General features: G+C 45.1%; 1 protein-coding gene across 1 annotated transcript in view; it reads right to left on the reverse strand.

Moving 5' to 3' along the window:
- The window catches only part of lhx4 (LIM homeobox 4), an 86,718-nt gene extending 67,868 nt beyond the window's left edge, over window positions 1-18,850 (reverse strand). Inside the window, exons 1-2 of the mRNA XM_078408064.1 lie at window positions 18,775-18,850; window positions 15,792-15,963 (exon numbers count right to left, since the gene is read on the reverse strand). Coding sequence (XP_078264190.1) covers window positions 15,792-15,963; window positions 18,775-18,850 — 248 coding nt within the window. The remainder of the gene's footprint in view (window positions 1-15,791; window positions 15,964-18,774) is intronic.
- Window positions 18,851-21,705: the final 2,855 nt, after the last annotated feature.

Here is a 21,705-nt window from a genome sequence, read left to right on the forward strand (position 1 = left end):
TCATACATGCAACCCCTTGATTTAGGCCCCTATTAAAAACAACCTGATTCTATCTTACCTTTGGATACATTCAAAGGCAGCCATTATGTCTCTAAAATAATCTGCATTGTTGCAATAAAAATGTGCCCATTTTTAGTCTTTCACCATATGCTCATCTTAGACAATCTGCTTTACAGTATCTCTAAAACCTCAATAGACTGCCTACAGTGTGCCCTGCAATATTGTTCCGAACATGTTAGAATGTTGTCTATAAGCTCATCATTACTTGTTCACTTCTACATATTCTCTACTGAAAACAAAGTCGAAAATCCCACCGCCTTTCCGTAAACAGCTTTGCAGCTGTACTTAGACATCTGTTAAAGACAATCTGATTCTATCCTATATTTGGATACAGCTCGCAAGAAGCCTTTAATATCCCATGAACTTCGTGCCCCTGGTATCTCCATTCGCAACACTGATTCCATTTAATGTTTAATATTTCTTAAACTTCACACACTTTCGTTCCCGCAGTCCGCACAACTCACTCTGTAGACTCATAGTGTGATACAATGTGGAAACAGTACCTTCGGCCCAACTTGCCCACTCCGGCCAACATGTCCCAGCTACACTAGTCCCACCTGCCTGCGTTTGGTCCATATCCCTCCAACCCTGTCCAACCATGTACCTGTCTAACTGCTTCTTAAAAGATGGGATAGTCCCAGCCTCAACTACCTCCTCTGACAGCTTGTTCCACACACCTACTACCATTTGTGTGACTATCTCTGTTGACTGGTTTCAGGACCAGTGAACAACACAGATCTCAAACAGTCACGTCAGTTCCATGTTTATTCCGCTTTGTCATCCATTCCCACACGGAACAATTTACAGAACTGTTTAATTAAACAATTACAGAATTGTTTAATATTTGTTAACTGAAATACGTAAATTCACACTCAATGATTCTGAGCTTTAGCTGCTAATTTCATGACCACGTCACAACACTTGCCAACATTTAGATTTTTTAGATTTTTTTTAGAGATACAGCGCGGAAACAGGCCCTTCGGCCCACCGAGTCCGCGCCGCCCAGCGATCCCTGCACATTAACACTATCCTACACACACTAGGGACAATTTTTACATTTACCCAGTCAAATAACCTACAAACCTGCACGTCTTTGGAGTGTGGGAGGAAACCGAAGATCTCGGAGAAAACCCACGCAGGTCACGGGGAGAACGTACAAACTCCGTACAGACGGCCCCCCTAGTCAGGATCGAACCTGAGTCTCCGGCGCTGCATTCGCTGTAAGGCAGCAACACTGCCGCTGCGCCACTGTGCAGCATCTCTGTAGAGGGGCACAACTGGTGGAGCTGCTGCCTCACAACGCCAAGGGACCCGGGTTTGATCCTGACCTCGGTGCTGTCTGTGTGGAGTTTAGTTTAGTTTAGAGATACAGCATGATAACAGGACCTTTGGCCCACTGAGTCCACACCGACCAGCAACCCCTGCACACTAACACTACCCTACACACACGAGGGGGCAATTTACACTTATACCCAGCCAATTAACCTACAGACTACAAACCTGTACGTCTTTGGAGTGTGGGAGGAAACCGACGATCTCGGAGAAAACCCACGCAGGTCACGGGGAGAACGTACTGACAGCACCCATACTCGGGATGGGACCTAGGTCTCTGGCGCTGCAAGCACTGCAAGGCAGCAACTCTACCGCTGCACCAGTGTGATGTGCACATTCTCTCTGTAATCGCGTGGGTTTCCTCCAGTTGCTCTGGTTACCTCCCACTTCCTAAAGATGTGCACCTTTGTAGATTAATTACCCCCTTGTGCGTAGGGAGTGGATGAGGAATTGCTATTACATAGAACTAGTGTGTATGGGTGATCAATGTTTAGCATGGTCTTGGTGGGCCGAAGGGCCTGCTTCCATGCTGCATCTTTCATTCAATTCAAACCATCTGGTCACATTAGAGGTCTGAATGACTAAAAATACATGTTGCTAAACCAAAACTTTACCTCCCCCCTCAACTCCCAACACCTGTCCCTTTACCTCCCCCCTCAACTGCATCCAAGGACCCAAACAGTCTTTCCAGGTGAGACAGAGGTTCACCTGCACCTCCTCCAACCTCATCTATTGTATCCGCTGCTCTAGATGTCAACATTTACATTGGCGAATCCAAACGCAGGCTCGGCGATCGTTTCGCTCAACACCTTCGCTCAGTCCGCCTCAACCAACCTGATCTCCCAGTGGCTGAGCACTTCAACTCCCCTTCCCACTCCCAGTCTGACCTTTCTGTCATGGGCCTCCTCCAGTGCCATAGTGAGGCCCACCAGCAATTGGAGGAAAAGCACCTCATATTTCGCTTGGGCAGCTTGCAAGCCCAGCGGTATGAACATTGACTTCTCCAATTTTAGATAGTTCCTCTGTCCCTCTCTTCCCCTCCCCCTTCCCAGTTCTCCCTCTATCTTCCTGTCTCCACCTATATCCTTCCTTTGTCCCGCCCCCCTGATATCAGTCTGAAGAAGTGTCTCGACCCGAAACATCACCCATTCCTTCTCTCCTGAGATGCTGCCTGACCTGCTGAGTTACTCCAGCATTTTGTGAAAAAATACATGTTGGTACCCTTCTCAATTTTGGCTCAAGTGCTATGTCTTGCACACAAATTCTCAAACAGCACTGTGGGCTTTTCCCTCTAAAGTTATATACTTGGCCAAAAAAAAGATTCAAATTTACTTCCAGCACACATTTTAATGGAAGAAGTCTACAACTATCTGTATCAACAAACAAAACAAATGGGTTTGAAGAAGTGTCCCGACCCAAAACGTCGCCTATCCATGTTCTCCAGAGATGCTGCCTGACCCGCTGAGTTACTCCAGCACTCTGTGAAACGTCACCCATCCATGTTCTCCAGAGATGCTGCCTGACCCGCTGAGTTACTCCAGCACTCTGTGAAACGTCACCTAGCCATGTTCTCCAGAGAAGCTGCCTGACCCGCTGAGTTATTCCAGCACTCTGTGAAACGTCACCTATCCATGTTCTCCAGAGATGCTGCCTGACCCGCTCAGTTACTCCAGCACTCTGTGAAACGTCACCTATCCATGTTCACCAGAGGTGCTGCCTGACCCGCTGAGTTACTCCAGCATTTTGTGTCTATTTTTGGTAAAAACCAGCATCTGTAGTTTACTTTTCTTTTATAAAACAAATGCTCCTCTATCTGTAACATTAACCCTATTTCTCTTCCACAGATGCTGTCCAATCTTCTGGGTGTTTTCTACTTTATCTCGGGTTTCCTGCATATGCAGGCTTTCTTTAAATTTCCATTACATTACTGTTTACATTAACACTTGTTTGAAAAGTGCATGATCTCCCTTATGCCAAAAAGCACATGATCTCCCTTACGCCATTGCCAATAATGCTCTGGGCACAGAAACCTGCCATATTAGTTCTGGAACTTTTGCTATGTTTTCTCTCAACTCTTATAAAATTCTGTGTAGGAAGGAACTGCAGTTGCAGATTTACACCGAAGATAGACACAAAATGTTGGAGTAACTTAGCGGGACAGGCAGCATCTCTGTAGAAAAGGAATAGATGAGGTTTCAAGTCCAGACTATTCTTATGAAATTCTAATGGGGCTTGCAATTTCATTATCTGAATGAATGCCTCAAATTTTGAATCCATCTCGATAGTGGAGCACCTGGTAGAGTTGCTGCCTCACAAATGTTGGAGACCTGGGTTCGATCCTGATCTTGGGAAGAAACATAGAAACATAGGTGCAGGAGGCCATTTGGCCCTTTGAGCCAACACCGCCATTCAATATGATCATGGCTGATCATCTAAAATCAGTACCCCGTTCCTGCCTTCTCCCCATACCCCTTGATTCCTTTAGCCCTAACAGGTAAATCTAACTCTCTCTTGAAAACATCCAGTGAATTGGCCTCCACTGCCTTCTGTGGCAGAGAATTCCACAGATTCACAACTCTCTGGGTGAAGATGTTTTTCCTCATCTCAGTCCTAAATGGCTGAGATTATGGCTTATTCTAAAACTGTGACTCCTGGTTCTGGACTCCCCAAACATCGGAAACATTTTTCCTACATTTAGCCTGTCCAATCTTTAAAGAATTTTATATGTTCCTATAAGATCCCCTCTCATCCTTCTAAATTCCAGTGTATACAAGCCCAATTCTTTCATCATATGTCAGTCCCGCCATGCCGGGAATTAACCTGGTGAACCTACGCTGCACTCCCTCAATAGCAATAATGTCCTTCCTCAAATTAGACCAAAACTGCACACAATACTCCAGGTGCAGTCTCACCAGAGCCCTGTATAACTGCAGTAGGACCTCCTTGCTCCTAAACTCAAATCCTCTCGCAATGAAGGCCAACATGCCATTTGCTTTTTCACTGCCTCCTGTACCTGCATGCTTACTTTCAATGACTGATGTACAAGGACACCCAGGTCTCGTTGCTCCTCTCCTTTTCCTAATCTGACACCATTCAGATAATAAGCTGCCTTCCTGTTCTTGCCACCAAAGTGGATAACCTCACATTTATTCACATTATACTGCATCTGCCATGCATCTGCCCACTCACCTAACCTATCCAAGTCACCCTGCAACCTCATAGCTTCCTCCTCGCAGCTCACACTGCCACCCAGCTTTGTGTCATCCGCAAACTTGGAGATGTTACATTTAATTCCCTCATCTAAATTGTTAATACAGTAGATATTGTAAATAAATGGGGTCCCAGCACCGATCCTTGCGGCACCCCACTAGTCACTGCCTGCCATTCTGAAAAGGACCCGTTAATTCCTACTCTTTGCTTCCTGTCTGCCAACCAGCTCTCTATCCATGTCAATACCCTACCCCCAATACCATGTGCTCTAATTTTGGACACTCGTCTCTTGTGTGGGACCTTGTCAAAGGCTTTTTGAAAGTCCAGATACACCACATCCACTGGCTCTCCCTTATCCATTTTACTTGTTACATGCTCAAAAAAATTTCAGAAGATTAGTCAAGCATGATTTCCCTTTCATAAATCCATGCTGACTTTGACCAATCCTGTCACTGCTTTCCAAATGCGCTGCTATAACATCTTTAATAATCGACTCCAGCATCTTCCCCACTGCGATGTAAGGCTAACTGGTCTCTTATTCCCTGTTTTCTCTCTCCCTCCTTTCTTTAAAAGTGGGGTTACATTGGCTGCCCTCCAGTCCACAGGAACTGATCCCGAGTTGAAAGAACATTGGAAAATGATCACCAATGCATCCACGATTTCTAGGGCCACCTCCTTGAGTACTCTGGGATGCAGACCATCAGGCCCTGCGGATTTATCCGTCTTCAGTCCCAACAGTTTACCTAACACCATTTCCTGACTAATGTGGATTCCCTTCAGTTCCTCCCTCCCACTAGATCCTCGGTCCACTAGTATTTCTGGGAAATTGTTTGTGTCATCCTTAGTGAAGACAGAACCAAAGTACTCATTTAACAATTCTGCCAGTTCCTTGTTTCCCATTATAAATTCACCTGTCTCTGACTGTAAGAGATCTACATTTGTCTTCTCTAATCTTTTCCTTTTTACATATCTAAAGAACCTTTTAGAGTCAGTTTTTATATTCCCCGCAAGCTTTCTTTCATGCTCTTTTTAACCCCTTTGTCCTCCTCTGTTTTTCTAAATGTCTCCCAGTCCTCTGGTTTGCTGCTTCCTCTGGACAATTTATATGCCTTTTCCTTGGATTTAACACTATCCTTGATTTCCCTCGTTAGCCACGGTTGAACCGCCTTCCCCGTTTTATTTTGTCGCCAGACAGGGATGAACAATTGTTGGAGTTCATTCATGCGGTCTTTAAATCTTTGCCATTGCATCTCCGCCGTCAACCCTTTAAGTATAATTTGCCAGTCTATCCGAGCCAATTCCCATCTCAAAACCTTCAAAGTCTCCTTTCTTTGAGTTCAGGACCCTAGTCTCTGAATTAACTGTGTCACTCTCCATCCTAATGCAGAATTCCACCATATTACGGTCACTGTTGCCCAAGGGGCCTTGCACAACAAGATCGCTAACTAATCCTTCCTCATTACACAATACCTAGTCTGGGATGGCCTGTCCTCTAGTCGGTTCTTGGTCATATTGGTTTAAAAACCCATCCCGTATACATTCCAGGAAATCCTCCTCCTCAGCACTGCTTCCAGTTTGGTTGGCCCAATCTATATGTAGATTAAAGTCACCCTTGATAACTGCTGTATCTTTGCTACGCACATCCCTAATCTCCTGCTTGTTGCTATCCCCAACCTCCCTACTGCTGCTTGGTGGTCTGTACACAACTCCAACAAGCGTTTACTGCCCTTGGCTATTTCACAGTTCTACCCATACCGATTCTACAGCATCCAAGCTAATGTCTCTCCTTGCTATTGCATTAATCTCCTCTTTAACCAGCAATGCCACCCCACCTCCTCTTCCTTTCTGTCTATCCTTCCTGAATATCGAATACCCCTGCATGTTTAGCTCCCAGCCTTGGTCACTCTGGAGCCAAGTCTCCATAATTCCAACTATATCATATTCCTTAACTACTAACTGCACATTCCATTCATCCACCTTATTACGAATGCTCCTCGCATTGAGGCACAAAGCTTTCAGCTTTGTTTTTCTTATTTCCCTTCTACCTTTTGCTTCTGACCTCCTTTTATGTCCCTCTGTCCCCTTGCATTGGTTCCCATCCCCCTGCCCCGTTAGTTTAAACGTGACCTTTCCTGCACTCTCTTTCCCGTTAACTGCACGCATTCGCTTCCACGTTGTTGAGTCCCCCCCCCCCCCCCCCCCCCACTGTTTAGTTTAAGCCCACCCGTGTACCACAAGCAAACCTGCTGCCAGAATGTCGGCCCTCCTCCAGTTACAGTGTAACCCATCCCTTTTGTACAGGTCACCCCTGCCCCAGAAGAGATCCCAGTGATCTAGAAATCTAAATCCCTGCTCCCTCCCAACTCCCCAGCCACACATTCAGGCCCCCTATCTCCCTGTTCCTGCCCTCACTAGCACGAGGTACAGGAAGCAACCTGTCTCTCTGTACGGAGTTTGTACGCTTTCCCCTGTGACCGCCTGGGTTTCCTCCGGGTGCTCCGGTTTCCTCCCACATCATGTCAAAAGACATGAGGGTTTGTAGGTTAATTGGCTTCTGTAAATTGCCAAATTGGGTGACAAAGTGGTGATAAACATGGAACTAGTGTGACCGATGATGGAAGGGCCTGTTTCATGCTGCATTCCAATTAGTCATCGTTCACTGGCCCTGAAACCAGTCAATAGAGATAAGTTCCGTTTATTGTCACGTGTACCGAGGTACAGTGAAAAGCTTTTGTAGCGTGCTAACTAGTCATCAGAAAGACAAAACATGATTATGATCGAGCCATTTACGGTGTATAGATACATGGCAAGGGAATAACGTTTAGTGCAAGGTAAAGCCAGCAAAGCCCGAGGGTCAGCAAAGAGGTAGATGGTAGTTCAGCGCTGCTCTCTGCTCTCCAGGGACTAAATTTTGTCTTCTCTGTATTAACTTTAATTTATATGCTGTAACTGTAAAAAAAAAATTGCACAATCCGCAGGCGTTGCCATTTTCATTTAACTGCACATCGTGTATGGGCATGTGACAAATAAACTTGTATTGACTTGACTTGACTTGACTTGGTAGGATGGTTCAGTTGCCTGATAACAGCTGGGAAGAAACTGTCCCTGAATCTGGAGGTGTGCGTTTTCACACTTCTGTGCCTTGTACCCGATGGGAGAGGGGAGAAGATGGGAGTGGCCAGGGTGAGACTCATCCTTGATTTTGCTGCTGGCCTTGCCGATAAACAGTTGAGTAGCGCGGACAAGTGAGAACGTTAGAGTTAGAGATCGAGAGCAAGCAAGATTATGAGGGACCCCTACCACCCCAGCAACGGACTGTTCCAGATGCTACGGTCAGGCAAACGCCTCCGCTGTCACGCTGTGAAAACGGAGAGGATGAGACGGAGTTTCTTCCCACAGGCCATCAGGACTGTTAACTATTATCACTCCAGGGACTATATTTTGTCTTCTCTATATTAACTTTATTAACTATATTTATATGCTGTAATTGTAATTTTTTGCGCACAATCCGCAGGCATTGCCACTTTCATTTCCCTGCACATCGTGTATGTGTATGTGACAAATAAACTTGACTTGACTTGAGGTGAAGTTTAAGGAAAGGGTGCGGTGCAAATGTCAAAGAAATGCAATGGATTTAAAACAGTGAGGGTTTAAAACAAAAAGATCAACAAAATGCTTCGGAATTCGCTCCCCGTTTGCACCGCAGTTTATGGGTATTAATATATAGGTCCGCCGAGCTGAAGTACTATGTGTAGAAAGGAAATGCTTTACACCGAAGATAGACACAAAAAGCTAGAGTAACTCAGCGGGTCAGGCAGCATCTCTGGAGAACATGGATAGGTGACGTTTCACAGAGTGCTGGAGTAACTCAGCGGGTCAGGCAGCATCCCTGGAGGGAAGTTGTGGGTGACGTTTCGGGTCGAGACCCTTCTTCAGCTGAAGAACTGGTTTGAAAGTAACAACCTCCAGCATTGGGAAGACTACACGCGTGTAATACATCCATGATTTCCAAAGAGCGTTCATGCAAGTGCAATATGGGTGTATAATTGTGCGTTCACTAGTCCCTCCGTTCTGCTGGACTCTCGGATGCTTCTGCCAAGCATTGAGGTCCTCGACCGCCCGCCAATGTCCAACCAGAGGCTCACACCAACTGCGTTACTCTGGCTCCACACACTAACTTGTCCAGTTAGACATAGAACATAGAACACAGTACAGCACAGGAACGGGCCCTTTGGACCACAATATCTGTGCCCTACAAGGTGCCAAGACCATCACTTACCCGCCTGCACATGACCCATAACCCTCCATTCCCTGCATATAGATGTGTCTATCCAAAAGTCTTTAAAAATGCCTCAACCACAACCACTGTTCCACGCACTGTGTCAAAAAACTTGCCGCACACATCTTTAAACTTTGTTCCTCATACCTTAAAGCTATGCCCCCTGGTATTTGATTTTTTTTCCATCCTGGGGAAAAAAAGATTCTGACTGTCTGTCCTATTTATGCCTCTCCTGCTTTTAACGTAACAAATACGAGAGGCACAGATAGAGCAGGCACTCAGAATTCCCACTGCAGCGCTCGGAGATTTGCACCACCAGACTTGGTTCAAATTCAAACGCCCTGGCGTTCGTCATCGTAATTTTTAAACGTGTTTTTTTGTCTGAGAAGATTCAAAGGGGAGCAGACGAAATGTGTAGGAAGGAACTGCAGATGATGGTTTAAACCGAACATAGACACAAAATGCTGGAGTAACTCAGCGGGACAGGCAGCATCTCTGGAGAGAAGGAACGGGTGACGTTTCGCGAAGGGACTCGACCTGAAATGTCACCCATTCCTTCTCTCCAGAGATGCTGCCTGTCCCGCTGAGTTACGCCAGCATTGTGTGTCTATCTTCTTATGTGTGTGTGTGTGTGTGTGTGTGTGTGAGAGAGAGAGAGAGAGAGAGAGAGAGAGAGAGAGAGAAGAGAGAGAGAGAGAGAGAGAGAGAGAGAGAGAGAGAGAGAGAGAGAGAGAGAGTGTAAATTATACATATATAATGCAATATATATTATTTATATTGTATTATAATTGTATAATTTATATCTATATATTTTAGTTCAGTTGAGTTTAGAGATACAGCGCGGAAATAGGCCCTTCGGCCCACCGGGTCCGCGCCGACCAGTGATCACCACACATTAACACTACCCGACACACACTAGGGACAATTTACATTTATACCAAGCCAATTAACCTACAGACCTGTACGTCTTTGGAGTGTATAACCAGAGGCGCCTGGCTCACACCAACTGCGTTACACACTATCTATAGCTTTGGCTCTACACACTATCCATAGCAGAGCGGAGCGTACGTATCACGCAGTTGGTGTGAGCCAGGCGCCTCTGGTTATACACTCCAAAGGCGTATAGAGCGTAGACGCATATATATATGTCTGTCTGTGTGTGTGAACCTTTTATATATAACACATATACACACATATATACGGTTCAGAATATAAGGTATATATATATATATAGAAAGAGAGAGAGAGAGAGAGAGAGAGAGAGAGAGAGAGAGAGAGAGAGAGAGAGAGAGAGAGAGAGAGAGAGAGAGAGAGAGAGAGAGAGAGAGAGAGAGAGAGAGAGAGAGAGAGAGAGAGAGAGAGAGAGAGAGAGAGAGAGAGAGAGAGAGAGAGAGAGAGAGAGAGAGAGAGAGAGAGATAAGGTCCGAAGAAGGGTCTCGGCCCGAAACGTCACCCACTCCTTCTCTCCAGAGATGCTGCCTGTCCCGCTGAGTTACTCCAGCATTTTGTATCTGCATTTAATATATATATATAATATATATATATATGTATATATTAATACAATTTATATTGTATTATAATAAGTATAATATGTGATGTATATTAATATACGAAAATAACTGCAGATGCTGGTACAAATCGAAGGTATCACAGAATGCTGGAGTAACTCAGCGGGACAGGCAGCATCTCTGGAGAGAAGGAATGGGTGACGTTTCGGGCCGAGACCCTTCTTCAGACTTTATATTTATATCTTAAATATATCTTATATATATCAAGTGAAGAAGTCTGAAGAAGGGTCTTGACCTGAAACGTCACCCATTCCCTCTCTCCTAGATGCTGCCTGATATATATTAATGATATATATATATATATATATATATCTATATATATATATATATATATATATATATATATGATGTGCTATTTCTAATATAACATATTTTATATATAACATATATATGCGTATATAGATGATATTATATACGTTATATGATATCAATATTATGTAATATATAATACAAAGCCATACTTTGTATTAGCAGTTTTGTCGAGATCTTTTTGAATCCAAAATATATTAGAACGAACTCGGCAGAAATGAACATGTCTTATAAATTCGTTTTCCTTTCTTTTTTTTTTGTTCGAGATACAAACATTAAATTTGAGGATTGTGCTAATATATATTTTACTAGAAGTTGGTTGCATTAGTTGAGAGATGACGGCGGAATGCTACGAGCGCAACGCGGAACGAACATGTATATTTTCTCTGGAATATCGCGTCAAACGATGCACTTAAGATTTAAAATAATAATTCTGTAATAACTCCTTCAAAATGCAATCGTCGATAACGGGCTGCAAAGCGGTTGAACGAGTGGTTTTGAGTTCGTGTTAACTCTAATGAACCGCATCAGGTACCTAACCCGCGCTCAGAAACCCAGCCATCTAATGTAAGATTCAGCCGTTAAAGTCAATCATAACTCAAACTCAGATCGTTTAATATTAAATGAAGGTCACCCATTTAAAGTTGTGTGCAATTTGGCGTCGCTGAAGTTAAATGACAGCATAGTTTAAATAACCATTAAAATCACCATTGCAAGGCACCCAAGATTAGAAATAACTTACTAAATTTAATAATCATCCCGATTAAAAATTCCGCCCGAGTTAAATTCTACAATACAACATTCCGAATTAAATATTTATTTGGTACATAGCGGTTAACGGTGAACTTAACGTTTGAAAATTCCAACCCTATTTAACAGGCCGGTCGCGGCTGTATGGAAACTGCGATATAGATGCAAAACGAGTTAAACAAAATCTGACTATTCCGACTGCTCTTCCGTTCCGTTTAAATTGTCAAAAAGGTCTGTCATTCCTGCCCACGTTTATAGGAAGCGTTGTCTTTACAGGTAACGCGTTCATTTACAATTCCCTGCGTTGGACAGATATATTCATTCCACACATTGCTTGCGTTCAACCTCAATCCGATATCGGCTGCGATTTCAGCTTGGTTGAGTGTGAACAGATGTGTGCATCGCGAGGTGATTAAAGTCCCCGTTTTTCGGTGTAATGCGCTGGGAAACCCGGCAGTCGGTAATCTGCTCTATCTGGGTCGGCAAAATGCAAACGCGATAGAAAGGAAAAATGCAAGAGAGAGAAAGGGCCAAAAATATACAACCCAAGGACAGAATGCCCAACTTGAATTGCAAGGACAAATTCCACCAATCGCACTAAAATTATAAATGGTTACATTATCTCTCAAAGCTAGGAAAACAAAATGAATTGAAAAGGTGTGTATTTATACAGTAAAACCAAATATGGAGATAGTGCAGTAAAATCAACGCGCTTAAGCATTCTACTGACCAATTTTCGTTCATTTTTGTTGGGTATTCGATGCAACAACCGCTTTCTGATATTGACATTGACTACCCACCCTCCCTCCCTCCCTCCCTCCCTCCCTCCCTCTCTCACACACGCACAATGTACCAGCTGTCAAATGCCAAGCCTGCAAACACACACTGCCTTCTCATTTTATAAGCAAGACCGCCTTGCTACCGCTCTACGGTCAACAGCATTTGAAAATAGAAATCCATACTAAATTGTAATGTTTCTATTCATAACCAACACTACATCGACATGTGTCCATCTATTGCTTTCAGCACAAAACGCAAAAGTGCTGGAGGAACGCGACGGGTCAGGCAGCATATGTGGGGGGAATGGACATCTGACGTTCGGGCTGAGATACTTCTTCAGAAAGGGAGAGAAAGATTGGGAAGAAGGGTGTCGGCCCAACACGTCGCCTGTCCACCCCCTCCACAGTTGCTGCCTGACTCGTTGAGTTCCCCCGGCACTTCGTACAAGATTATAGCTGCCGTTGTTTTCGGTCTTCATAATTGCTTCTCTCTGTGTGTGTGTGTGTGTGTGTGTGTGTGTGTGTGTGTGTGTGTGTGTGTGTGTGTGTGTGTGTGTGTGTGTGTGTGTGTGTGTGTGTGTGTGTGTGTGTGTGTGTGTGTGTGTGTGTGTGTGTGTGTGTGTGCGCGTGTGTGTGTGCGTGTGTGTGTGTGTGTGTGTATATGCATATGTGTGTGTGTGTGTGTGTGTGTGTGTGTGTGTGTGTTTCTGCGTTTGTGCGTGTGTGGCTTTGTGTATGTATATATGTGTGTGGCTGTGTGTGTACGTTTATGTGTGAATGTGTGTGTCTTTATATGTGTGTATATCAGTGCGTGTGTGCATTTGTATTTATGTGTGAATATGTGCGTGTGTGTGCGTTAGTATATGTGTGTGGATGTATCTATATATGTTTGTGTCTTTATTTGTGAATGTGTGTGTGTGTGTGTGTGTGTGTGTGTGTGTGTGTGTGTGTGTGTGTGTGTGTGTGTGTGTGTGTGTGTGTGTGTGTGTGTGTGTGTGTGTGTGTGTGTGTGTGCGTGTGTGTGTGTTTACAACATGTTGATATCGTTTGCACTCTTATCAGAAACGTTCATGTTTGTTCCCGCGCACCGGATAACTTCAGTCAAAGCTGAAGAGGATTGCCGGAGAGGCTGCGATCAGCTTTTCGGGGTGCTTTCAAACTGACCATAAAGGCTGCCGGTCTGTGACTGTGCCACAAGATTTGTTCTACATGAGATTAATTGTGCCGCAGACCGAAGAATACATGCCCGTTGGCCCAACGGCGTCCTTTAATGAATAAAGATCAGGGGGAATCCAAACTCGGGCGAGAGATCTCAGATCCCAACTGCAACAAATAGTATCAAACGAACGAGTTGTCGCATTAAATTCTAAGCATTTACTGCTCAGAATATTGATACAATCCTCATTATATTTGTCGCTGGTATTAATATAAAGCATCTGATAATAACCTTTAATGGTGGATCAAATAGGATCTCCCCCCTAGAAGTGCCTGATAGTCCCCTTCTGCTCCAGTACAAAGTGACAAGTCTCGTCCATTGACTCGCAAATCTTGTTTTACACGCAGATAAAAAAGGGTTCTCTTTTTCTTTCGTTGTGACAGGTTACATTCCGCCCCCTTTGTTGTGGGTTTGTTTAACTAATCCCGCCCCTCCTTAATCCAACACCATTCTTAACACCATCTTTTTGTCTCTGGGTTTTCCAGATGAACGGATTTGTAGGGCCCGCACACCGAACACTGTGACAAGAGGCACTGCAAACTGGTGCAACAACTAACGTAGCAAGCGTTCATCTCACCCGGACTTGAAACATGGTCATTCACTATCAATGCATCGGATTGAACGTTTATTTGGTAGTTTAATTTAAAAAAGATTCGGGTAATGATTCAAACTTAGAACATTATTTTCCCAGCATCTCTGGAGAAAAGGAATAGGCGATGTTTCGTGTCGGAACCCTTTTTTTCAGACTGAAGAGTTCCTACCCGAAAATTCACCCATTCCATCTCTCCAGAGATGCTGCCCGGCCTGCTGAGTGACTCCAGCGTTTTGTGTTTCTCTTTGGTATAATCCAGCCTCTGCAGTTCCTCCCTACATATTAGTTTCACAATCTGACGAGGGAAGAAGTGGAGCCTAACCCCTGACTGGACCTCTTTCCCCACACGCTGCCAGACCTACTGAATTACTCCCCCTCGTACGTCCTATTTCGTAATACAATTATTAATACTTATTTAACAAGTCCACTCATACAGGAGGAAGGCCGTATGAAACAATGCGTTTGGGACCGAAGTAGGAACTTACCTGAAACAAGATTTGGTGCGTGCGACTGAAAAAAAAAGGATATTGTCTAACTTCATGTAATCCTTACATCCCCTCTCTCTCCGTCCCTCCCCCACCCAAGTCGTACCAGCTTAAAAGTCGTCTTGTTGAGTCTCATTGCCTGGAACTCGTTCTCACCAAACACAAAGCTAACACAAAGGCCTGTTTCCTTTATTACCGTTACTTTTTTTGCATGTCTTTCATTCGTTTGTTCTACGTCCCTCTATCGCCGTCTGTATCTCTCGTTTCCCTTCCCCCTGACTCTCAGTCTGAAGAAGGGTCTCGACCCGAAACGTCACCTATTCCTTTTCTCCAGAGACGCTGCCTGACCCGCTGAGTTACTCCAGCTTTTTGTGTCGATCTTCCGTTTAAACCAGCATGTGATGTTCCCACGCAAAAGGATAGTCATCTTCGTTTGGGGATGGAAAATGGGAATCAACCAAGGTGTCAGGAAGCAAAGACAACGGATTCGATGACAGAGTACTCCTGGGCATTTCTACTGGTGCCCCATTGCAACAATGGTGCAGAACTGATAATTAAACAACTGTTCTTTAATTGTAATCATACTGTTGTTTTTGTTTTAATCAATGATTGCCTGCCGTCGCTGAATTAATCCAGCATGTTGTGTCTTTTTTGTAAACTAGCATCTGCAGTTCCTTGTGTCTATATGGTCTCCATACACTCAAGAGTCAAGAGTATTTTATTGGCATATGCCCCCTTGCATTTCTGCAGCAGCACGCCAGAATATGTGATCATAGTACACGGTAAACAATATAATAAACGGGAAAAGAATCAGTATGTATGTGTATATAATGTGTGTGTGTGTGTGTATATGTGTAGGAAGGAACTGCAGGTGCTACTGCAGGTGCTGGTTTAAACCGAAGATAGACACAAAAAGCTGGAGTAACTCAGCGGGTCAGACAGCATCTCTGGAGAAAAGGAATAGGTGACGTTTGGGATTGAAACCCTTCTTCAGACCGAGAGTCGGGGGAGAGGGAAACGAGAGATAGGAAAGGGTACAAAGAAGAAATGAATGAAATATATGCAAAAAGACAGATCAAAGCCAGCAACGACGATCAAGGAAAGATGGAGCTGTGGCATGTCAGGTTCCAAGTGATTATAATAAACCGCAACTTAAACCCAAACTCTACCCCGCGCAAGCACTAAGACCATTCATGCCTTTGTTAACTCACTTGAAGAAGTCTTCCTTGCAGTAGACGTTGCCTGTTCTGGAGAAGCATTTGTCGGCCAATTGCACTTGACAGTCGGCACATTTCAGGCACTTGCTGTGCCAAGACCGGTCCAGCACCTTCAGGATGAACTTATCCAGGATGTGCTGGTTGCAGCCGGCACACAGTGGGATTTCTACGAAGTAGAGAGAGAGAGAGAGAGAGAAAGAGTGAGAGGGAGAGAGAGAGAGAGAAAGAGAAGTCAACAAGCCGTCAGGGATACGGGAGACACCAGAAGCTGTAGATGCTGGGAATATTGAGCAGCCCATGGAGTGCTGTCTGTGGAGAGGATGGACAGGGGACGTTTCGGGTCAAGAATCAAGTGTTTTATTGTCATATGTGTCCCACTCCCAACAGAACAATGACATTCTTAAGATAGACGCAAAATGCTGGAGTAACTCAGGAGGACAGGCAGAGGAAGGAATCTGGAGGAAAGGAATAGGGTGGAGAGGGTTTGATTTGATTGTCCCTATGTGTGGTATATCTGAAAAGGACACTAAGTGCTGGAGTAACTCAGCAAGTGTCTCGGCCCGAAACCTCACCTATTCCCTTTCTCCGGAGATGCTGGCTGACCCGCTGAGTCACTCCAGCTTTCTGTGTCTATCGACGGTATAAACCAGCATCTGCAGTTCCTCCCCACACAATTACATTCTTACTTCTTTTGTGGACCCTGTTTCAGACAGAGATACAAGAGCGTTTGGACCTTACACCGGAGCGAGGATGGAATGGATAGAACAGAAAATGCATCGCACACAACTGTAAAGAGACCTCAGCACAAAATAATAAAGAAATACTTTTGCAACAAGACAGTGTAGCAATAAAATACATCAATAGAATTTCAAAGGGCGTTGCAAAATAACGCTAAATATTGTGACTGGAACTAATAGGATTTGTATTTAATTAACCGGGGTCCGAAAACATTTACATCTGTTATAGGTTAAGATATTTTTCTCGCCAGTGTGATTTTGCGTGTTTAGACCGCATTGTGTTTCAGATGGAACGCGGCAACTCTAAATTCGCAAAACTATAAGGGAACCTGCAGAATTAGTGGGAGTTTTTTTGTATTCTTGGCTTCTGATTTTCGAAAGGCAGGGGAGAGCAACGAACTGACTGAGTTCGACTTTGCCCTGAAAGCACCATAATATCAAGACAGTATCGCGCAGACTGAAATACCTGGCGGTTGCAAATTCCAATTGGAGTACTTGCCATTACAAAGTGGGAACATAGAAAGTGCAGCATGCGATATAAAAAACATATATTTAAATGTACCGCCAGCAGCACATGGAGGTAGAACTGAGAGATTTTAAAAAAAGAGAAAAATGAAAGATGAACATAAACCTCCGTTGTTTTGGGGGTAAAGTTGTCCAAAACGAAGATAATCTACAGTAAGATGAATATTGGAATTGGAATTGGAAATGGGTTGACTGTCCAATATACGTTATGCGTACGACCAGCGACCACGGTATGACTTTGGAAGGACAGGCGATAAATAACAGCAGTACGATTGAGATTTCAGATTTGGTTTTCATCCATTCATGATGCGGCCATATAGGGACCACTCAAATTGGGGAGATGTCGGTGACTTTGAATGGATGAGATCTTACACCTAATCTCCTCCTTGTTGTATGGGCTGGGACAGGTGCCGGCGAAAGTTGGCAGCTAACTTAATATAAAGAAGTCGCCTGGTTATGTGGACTGTGAAGAAATAACGCTGCCCTTCCAAACAGAATCGGGGAAATGGATAGATAACGCGTTGGCTACAAATACTCAGTAAATACCTATTTCCGTCGGCTCGATGTATTGGAATTAAAAATTCCCCAACCGGCTGACCCTTGTCTGGTTAGAACTAACTAGCTGGGGGGATATTCCGCTCCAGATCTTAGCCATTCTTCAAAGAAACCCGAGGAATCCTCACAAAAAAGGAACCTTTCTGAGATGTGTACTTCCTTCAGATGGGAAATGGATCATGGATCACGGCACGCTAAAGCTACGAGAGAGGCTTGGGCGACACCAGATTAAACCTGCGACAATCTGCAGATGAATAGTCAAAGCGAATCGCCCGTGTTCTTCAGTGTTGGTATCTGACAGGGCCGTGGCCAGCGGCGGAGCGCCTTGTTACATGGTCCTGTAGCCTCCGTGTGGGGTGACTGGAGGTGTTGGGGTCTCTCACACACACACACACCCACACACACACGCACACACACCCCACACACACACGCACACACACCCCACACACACTCTCCAGCCCCCGCCACTTCGCTGACCGCCGCCTGCGTGCAGCTTACAAGCGTCTGCAGCACAAATGACGATGTTTCCCTTGCGGCGTGGCCAGACTGCACACTTGGCTCCCATTTGAGCGCACAGTGCGGCGAACGCATCCTCCGAGGGCGCATCTCAACAAGCGCACTGCCCCCTAAAGCGCCAACATCCTCGGTCCAACGCGAGAGTCCGGCCGGGCGGGCGGCCGGGCACGCCTGGAAGCCGGGTAACTCAATAACAGGTGATTTATGGAACCGGAGACCACGGTCCAACACGCCACACCACCCACACCACCCACCCACCCGGCATTGCCAATGATAAAGTTGCAACCCCACGCCCTTTCTCTGCACAGCTCAGTAACACAATTCCAGCCACCAATACAGCCAGCACACCTAATAATTTGGGCCTCTTCAACACTGCAGATCACAAATGCGTTCTAATTGCTTGCCTTGCTCGGCGTTTTTTACTCTACTTCTACAAGCCTTTCATTCCCACTTCTTCACCCCCTCCCCTCCCTCAGCTCCCACCAAATCGTTGCACTTTGGCCCAGCACCAAACCTCCTGCTCGGTTGATTCTGGGATGTATGAACAGGTTTAGGGGAGGGAGGGAGGGAGGGGGGGGGGGGTGTTGGGGGGGGGGAGAGAGGGGAGGAAAAATATAAAGCATCCTCGCTCGAAGGGTCCTTACGTTGTACTGTGACTCCCAAGACCTGCGAAACTCCTTTGCCGGGACCCTCTGTGATGTTGGTTGCACTTTGCATCATCTTCGATCCGAAATCCGCCCCTCCCCCAGCGGAGAACAAGAGAGAGAGAGGGAGAGAGAGAGAGGGGGGGGGGGGGGGTGTAGAGAATATACAGAGCGAAATAAATGCACACTGTGTCACTCCGTTCCGCCTTGCACGCCGAGCAGTACAGATGTTAATAGATGAATCTGAGCTGGTGCGGGATTCCCCTCCTGACTGACACATCCAGATCGCTATCATAGTCCCAATCACTTCATGACATCATCGACTGCCACTTGCCAATCAGGTGCTGTGGAGACTCTCTCCGGGGGCAGGACTTCGCCATAAGAGGAGATAATTGCCCTTTGATGGGGCGGGCTGCTCACGAATTGGACTTTCATTATACTCAATGCACCACCTCGGTTACCATCTTGCTCAGTGGAACTAATTAAAGAGGCAGTACATTTACAATTTCATACATTGGCACAAAAATGCTGGGGTAACTCAGCGGGACAGGTAGCATCTCTGGAGAGAAGGTAGACACAAGATGCTGGGGTAACTCAGCGGGACTGGCAGCATCTCTGGAGAGAAGGAATGGGTGACGTTTTGGGTCAAGACCCTTCTTCAGATCTGAAATATCACCCATTCCTTCTCTCCAGAGATGCTGCCTGTCCCACTGAGTTACTCCAGCTTTTCGTGTCTATCTTTGGTTTAACCCAGCATTTGCAGTTCTTTCCGATCCATACATTCCACTCCAGAATTGGCTCTTTGGGTTCACATTGAAGATTTGTGTATTTCTGATCTTTTTTGGAAATCTTTTAACAGGAGATAGACACAAAATGCTGGAGTAACTCAGCGGGACAGGCAGCATCTCTGGAGAGAAGGAATAGGTGATGTTTCAGGTGGAGACCCTTCTTCAGACTGAGAATCAGGGAAACTCTAGGTATGCATTGGACCCACACCGCCCTGACCACACTTTCACTTCACCCCTGCCATCGGGAAGAAGGTACAGGAGCCTGAATACTGTAATGTCCAGGTTCAGTAACAGTTTCTTCCCTACAGCCATCAGGCTATTAAACACCACAACCTCAAATACGCTATGAACAACATAGACTATTATTTATTCACAAAATGCTGGAGTAACTCAGCAGGTCAGGCAGCATCTCAGGAGAGAAGGAACGTCGCCCATTCCTTCTCCCCTGAGATGCTGCCTGACCTGCTGAGTTACTCCAGCATTTTGTAAATAAATACCTTCGATTTGTACCAGCATCTGCAGTTATTTTCTTATACAACATAGACTACTATTGTTATTATTGCACTATTATTGTTTGTTTGGTTGTTATGTGTATGTTTGCATGTTTGTGTGTGCGTGTATACACACACTGAACTTTTTTTCTCATTTATTATATTGTTTACTGTGTACTATGTTCACATATCCTGTTGTGCTGCTGCAGGTAAGAATTTCATCGTTCTATCTGAGACATACAACAACAAAACACTCGTGACTCTTGACTCTCTTGATGAGATTTCTGTCCATCTGATCTGTTCTGATAGCATTTCAGACAAAGCTTTTCGTCGTAGATAAAGACAAAAATCCTGGAGGAACTCAGCGGGACGGGCAGCATCTCTGGGGAAAAGGAATAGGTGATGTTTCGGATCAAGACCCTTCTTCAGACTGAGAGTCAGAAGAAAACTAGAGGTATGAAAAGGTACGGGACAAATCAGAGCTGGCACTGATGGCCAAGGAGCCCACAATGGTCCATTGTTGGCTGTGGAGGAGGTGACAATGAAGGGACACAAACAGTGAAACTAACAGAACGACACAAAAAGTTGGAGTAACCCAGCGGGTCAGGCAGCATCTCTGGGAAAAAGCTACAGGTGGCATTTCGGGTTGAGATCCTTCTTCAGGCTCGAACTGAAATGTCACCTATTCCTTTTCTTCAGAGATGCTGCCTAACCCACTGAGTTACTCCATCTTTTTGTCAAGTCAAGTCAAGTCAATTTTATTTGTATAGCACATTTAAAAACAACCCACATTTGACCTTTGTGTCTACCTTCCATGCAAACCAGCATCTGCAGTTCATTCCTTCTCGGTGAAACTAGTGGGATGACTAGGTTGAGGGTTGCACAGAAAGAAAAGGGGTTGCGAAGGTAGAGAAATCAAAACTCATACTGCTGGGGTGTAAGCTGCCCAGGCAAAATATGAGGTGCTGTACCTCTAATTTGCATATGGCCTCATTCTGACAGTGGAGGAAGCCCTGGACAGAGAGGTCAGTGTGGGAATAGGGGGGGGGGGGGGGGAGATAAAGCTTTTGGCAACTGGGAGATCAGTTTACAATGAGATTTACATTGGTAGTTCTGACAAAAAAAAGTCAACAGGTCCAATCCCTCGTTGGAAGTTTTTCAAGGTTTAGAATTAAGTTTTATATTCTAAGTTCTATCAGTCACTTCTAATACCACTTTTTCTGGTTTAAAGTGAATTACTAGACCGACAGTAAACACCAGCCTGTGACTTAAGAAGGCAGCAACACTTTGACCACACCTGTGACACTGAGATGCAGGGGAATGCAGATGTTGGTTTACCAACAAAAAAAAAGAGACAAAGTGCTGGAGTAACTCTGCGGGGTCAGGCAGCTTCTCTGGAGAACATGTAGGTGACATTCCATGAACTCGTCTGAAGAAGGGTCCTGACCCGAAACGTCACCTATCCATGTTCTCCAGAGATGCTGCCTGACCTGCTGAGTTACGCCAGAACTCTGTGAAACGTCACCTATCCATGTTCTCCAGAGATGCTGCCTGACCCGCTGAGTTACTCCAGCACTCTGTGAAACGTCACCTATCCATGTTCTCCACAGATGCTGCCTGACCCGCTGAGTTACTCCAGCACTCTGTGAAAC

The sequence above is a fragment of the Rhinoraja longicauda genome, chromosome 11 (genome assembly GCF_053455715.1).
Source record: "Rhinoraja longicauda isolate Sanriku21f chromosome 11, sRhiLon1.1, whole genome shotgun sequence".
In the NCBI taxonomy this organism is placed as follows: Eukaryota; Metazoa; Chordata; class Chondrichthyes; order Rajiformes; family Arhynchobatidae; genus Rhinoraja; species Rhinoraja longicauda.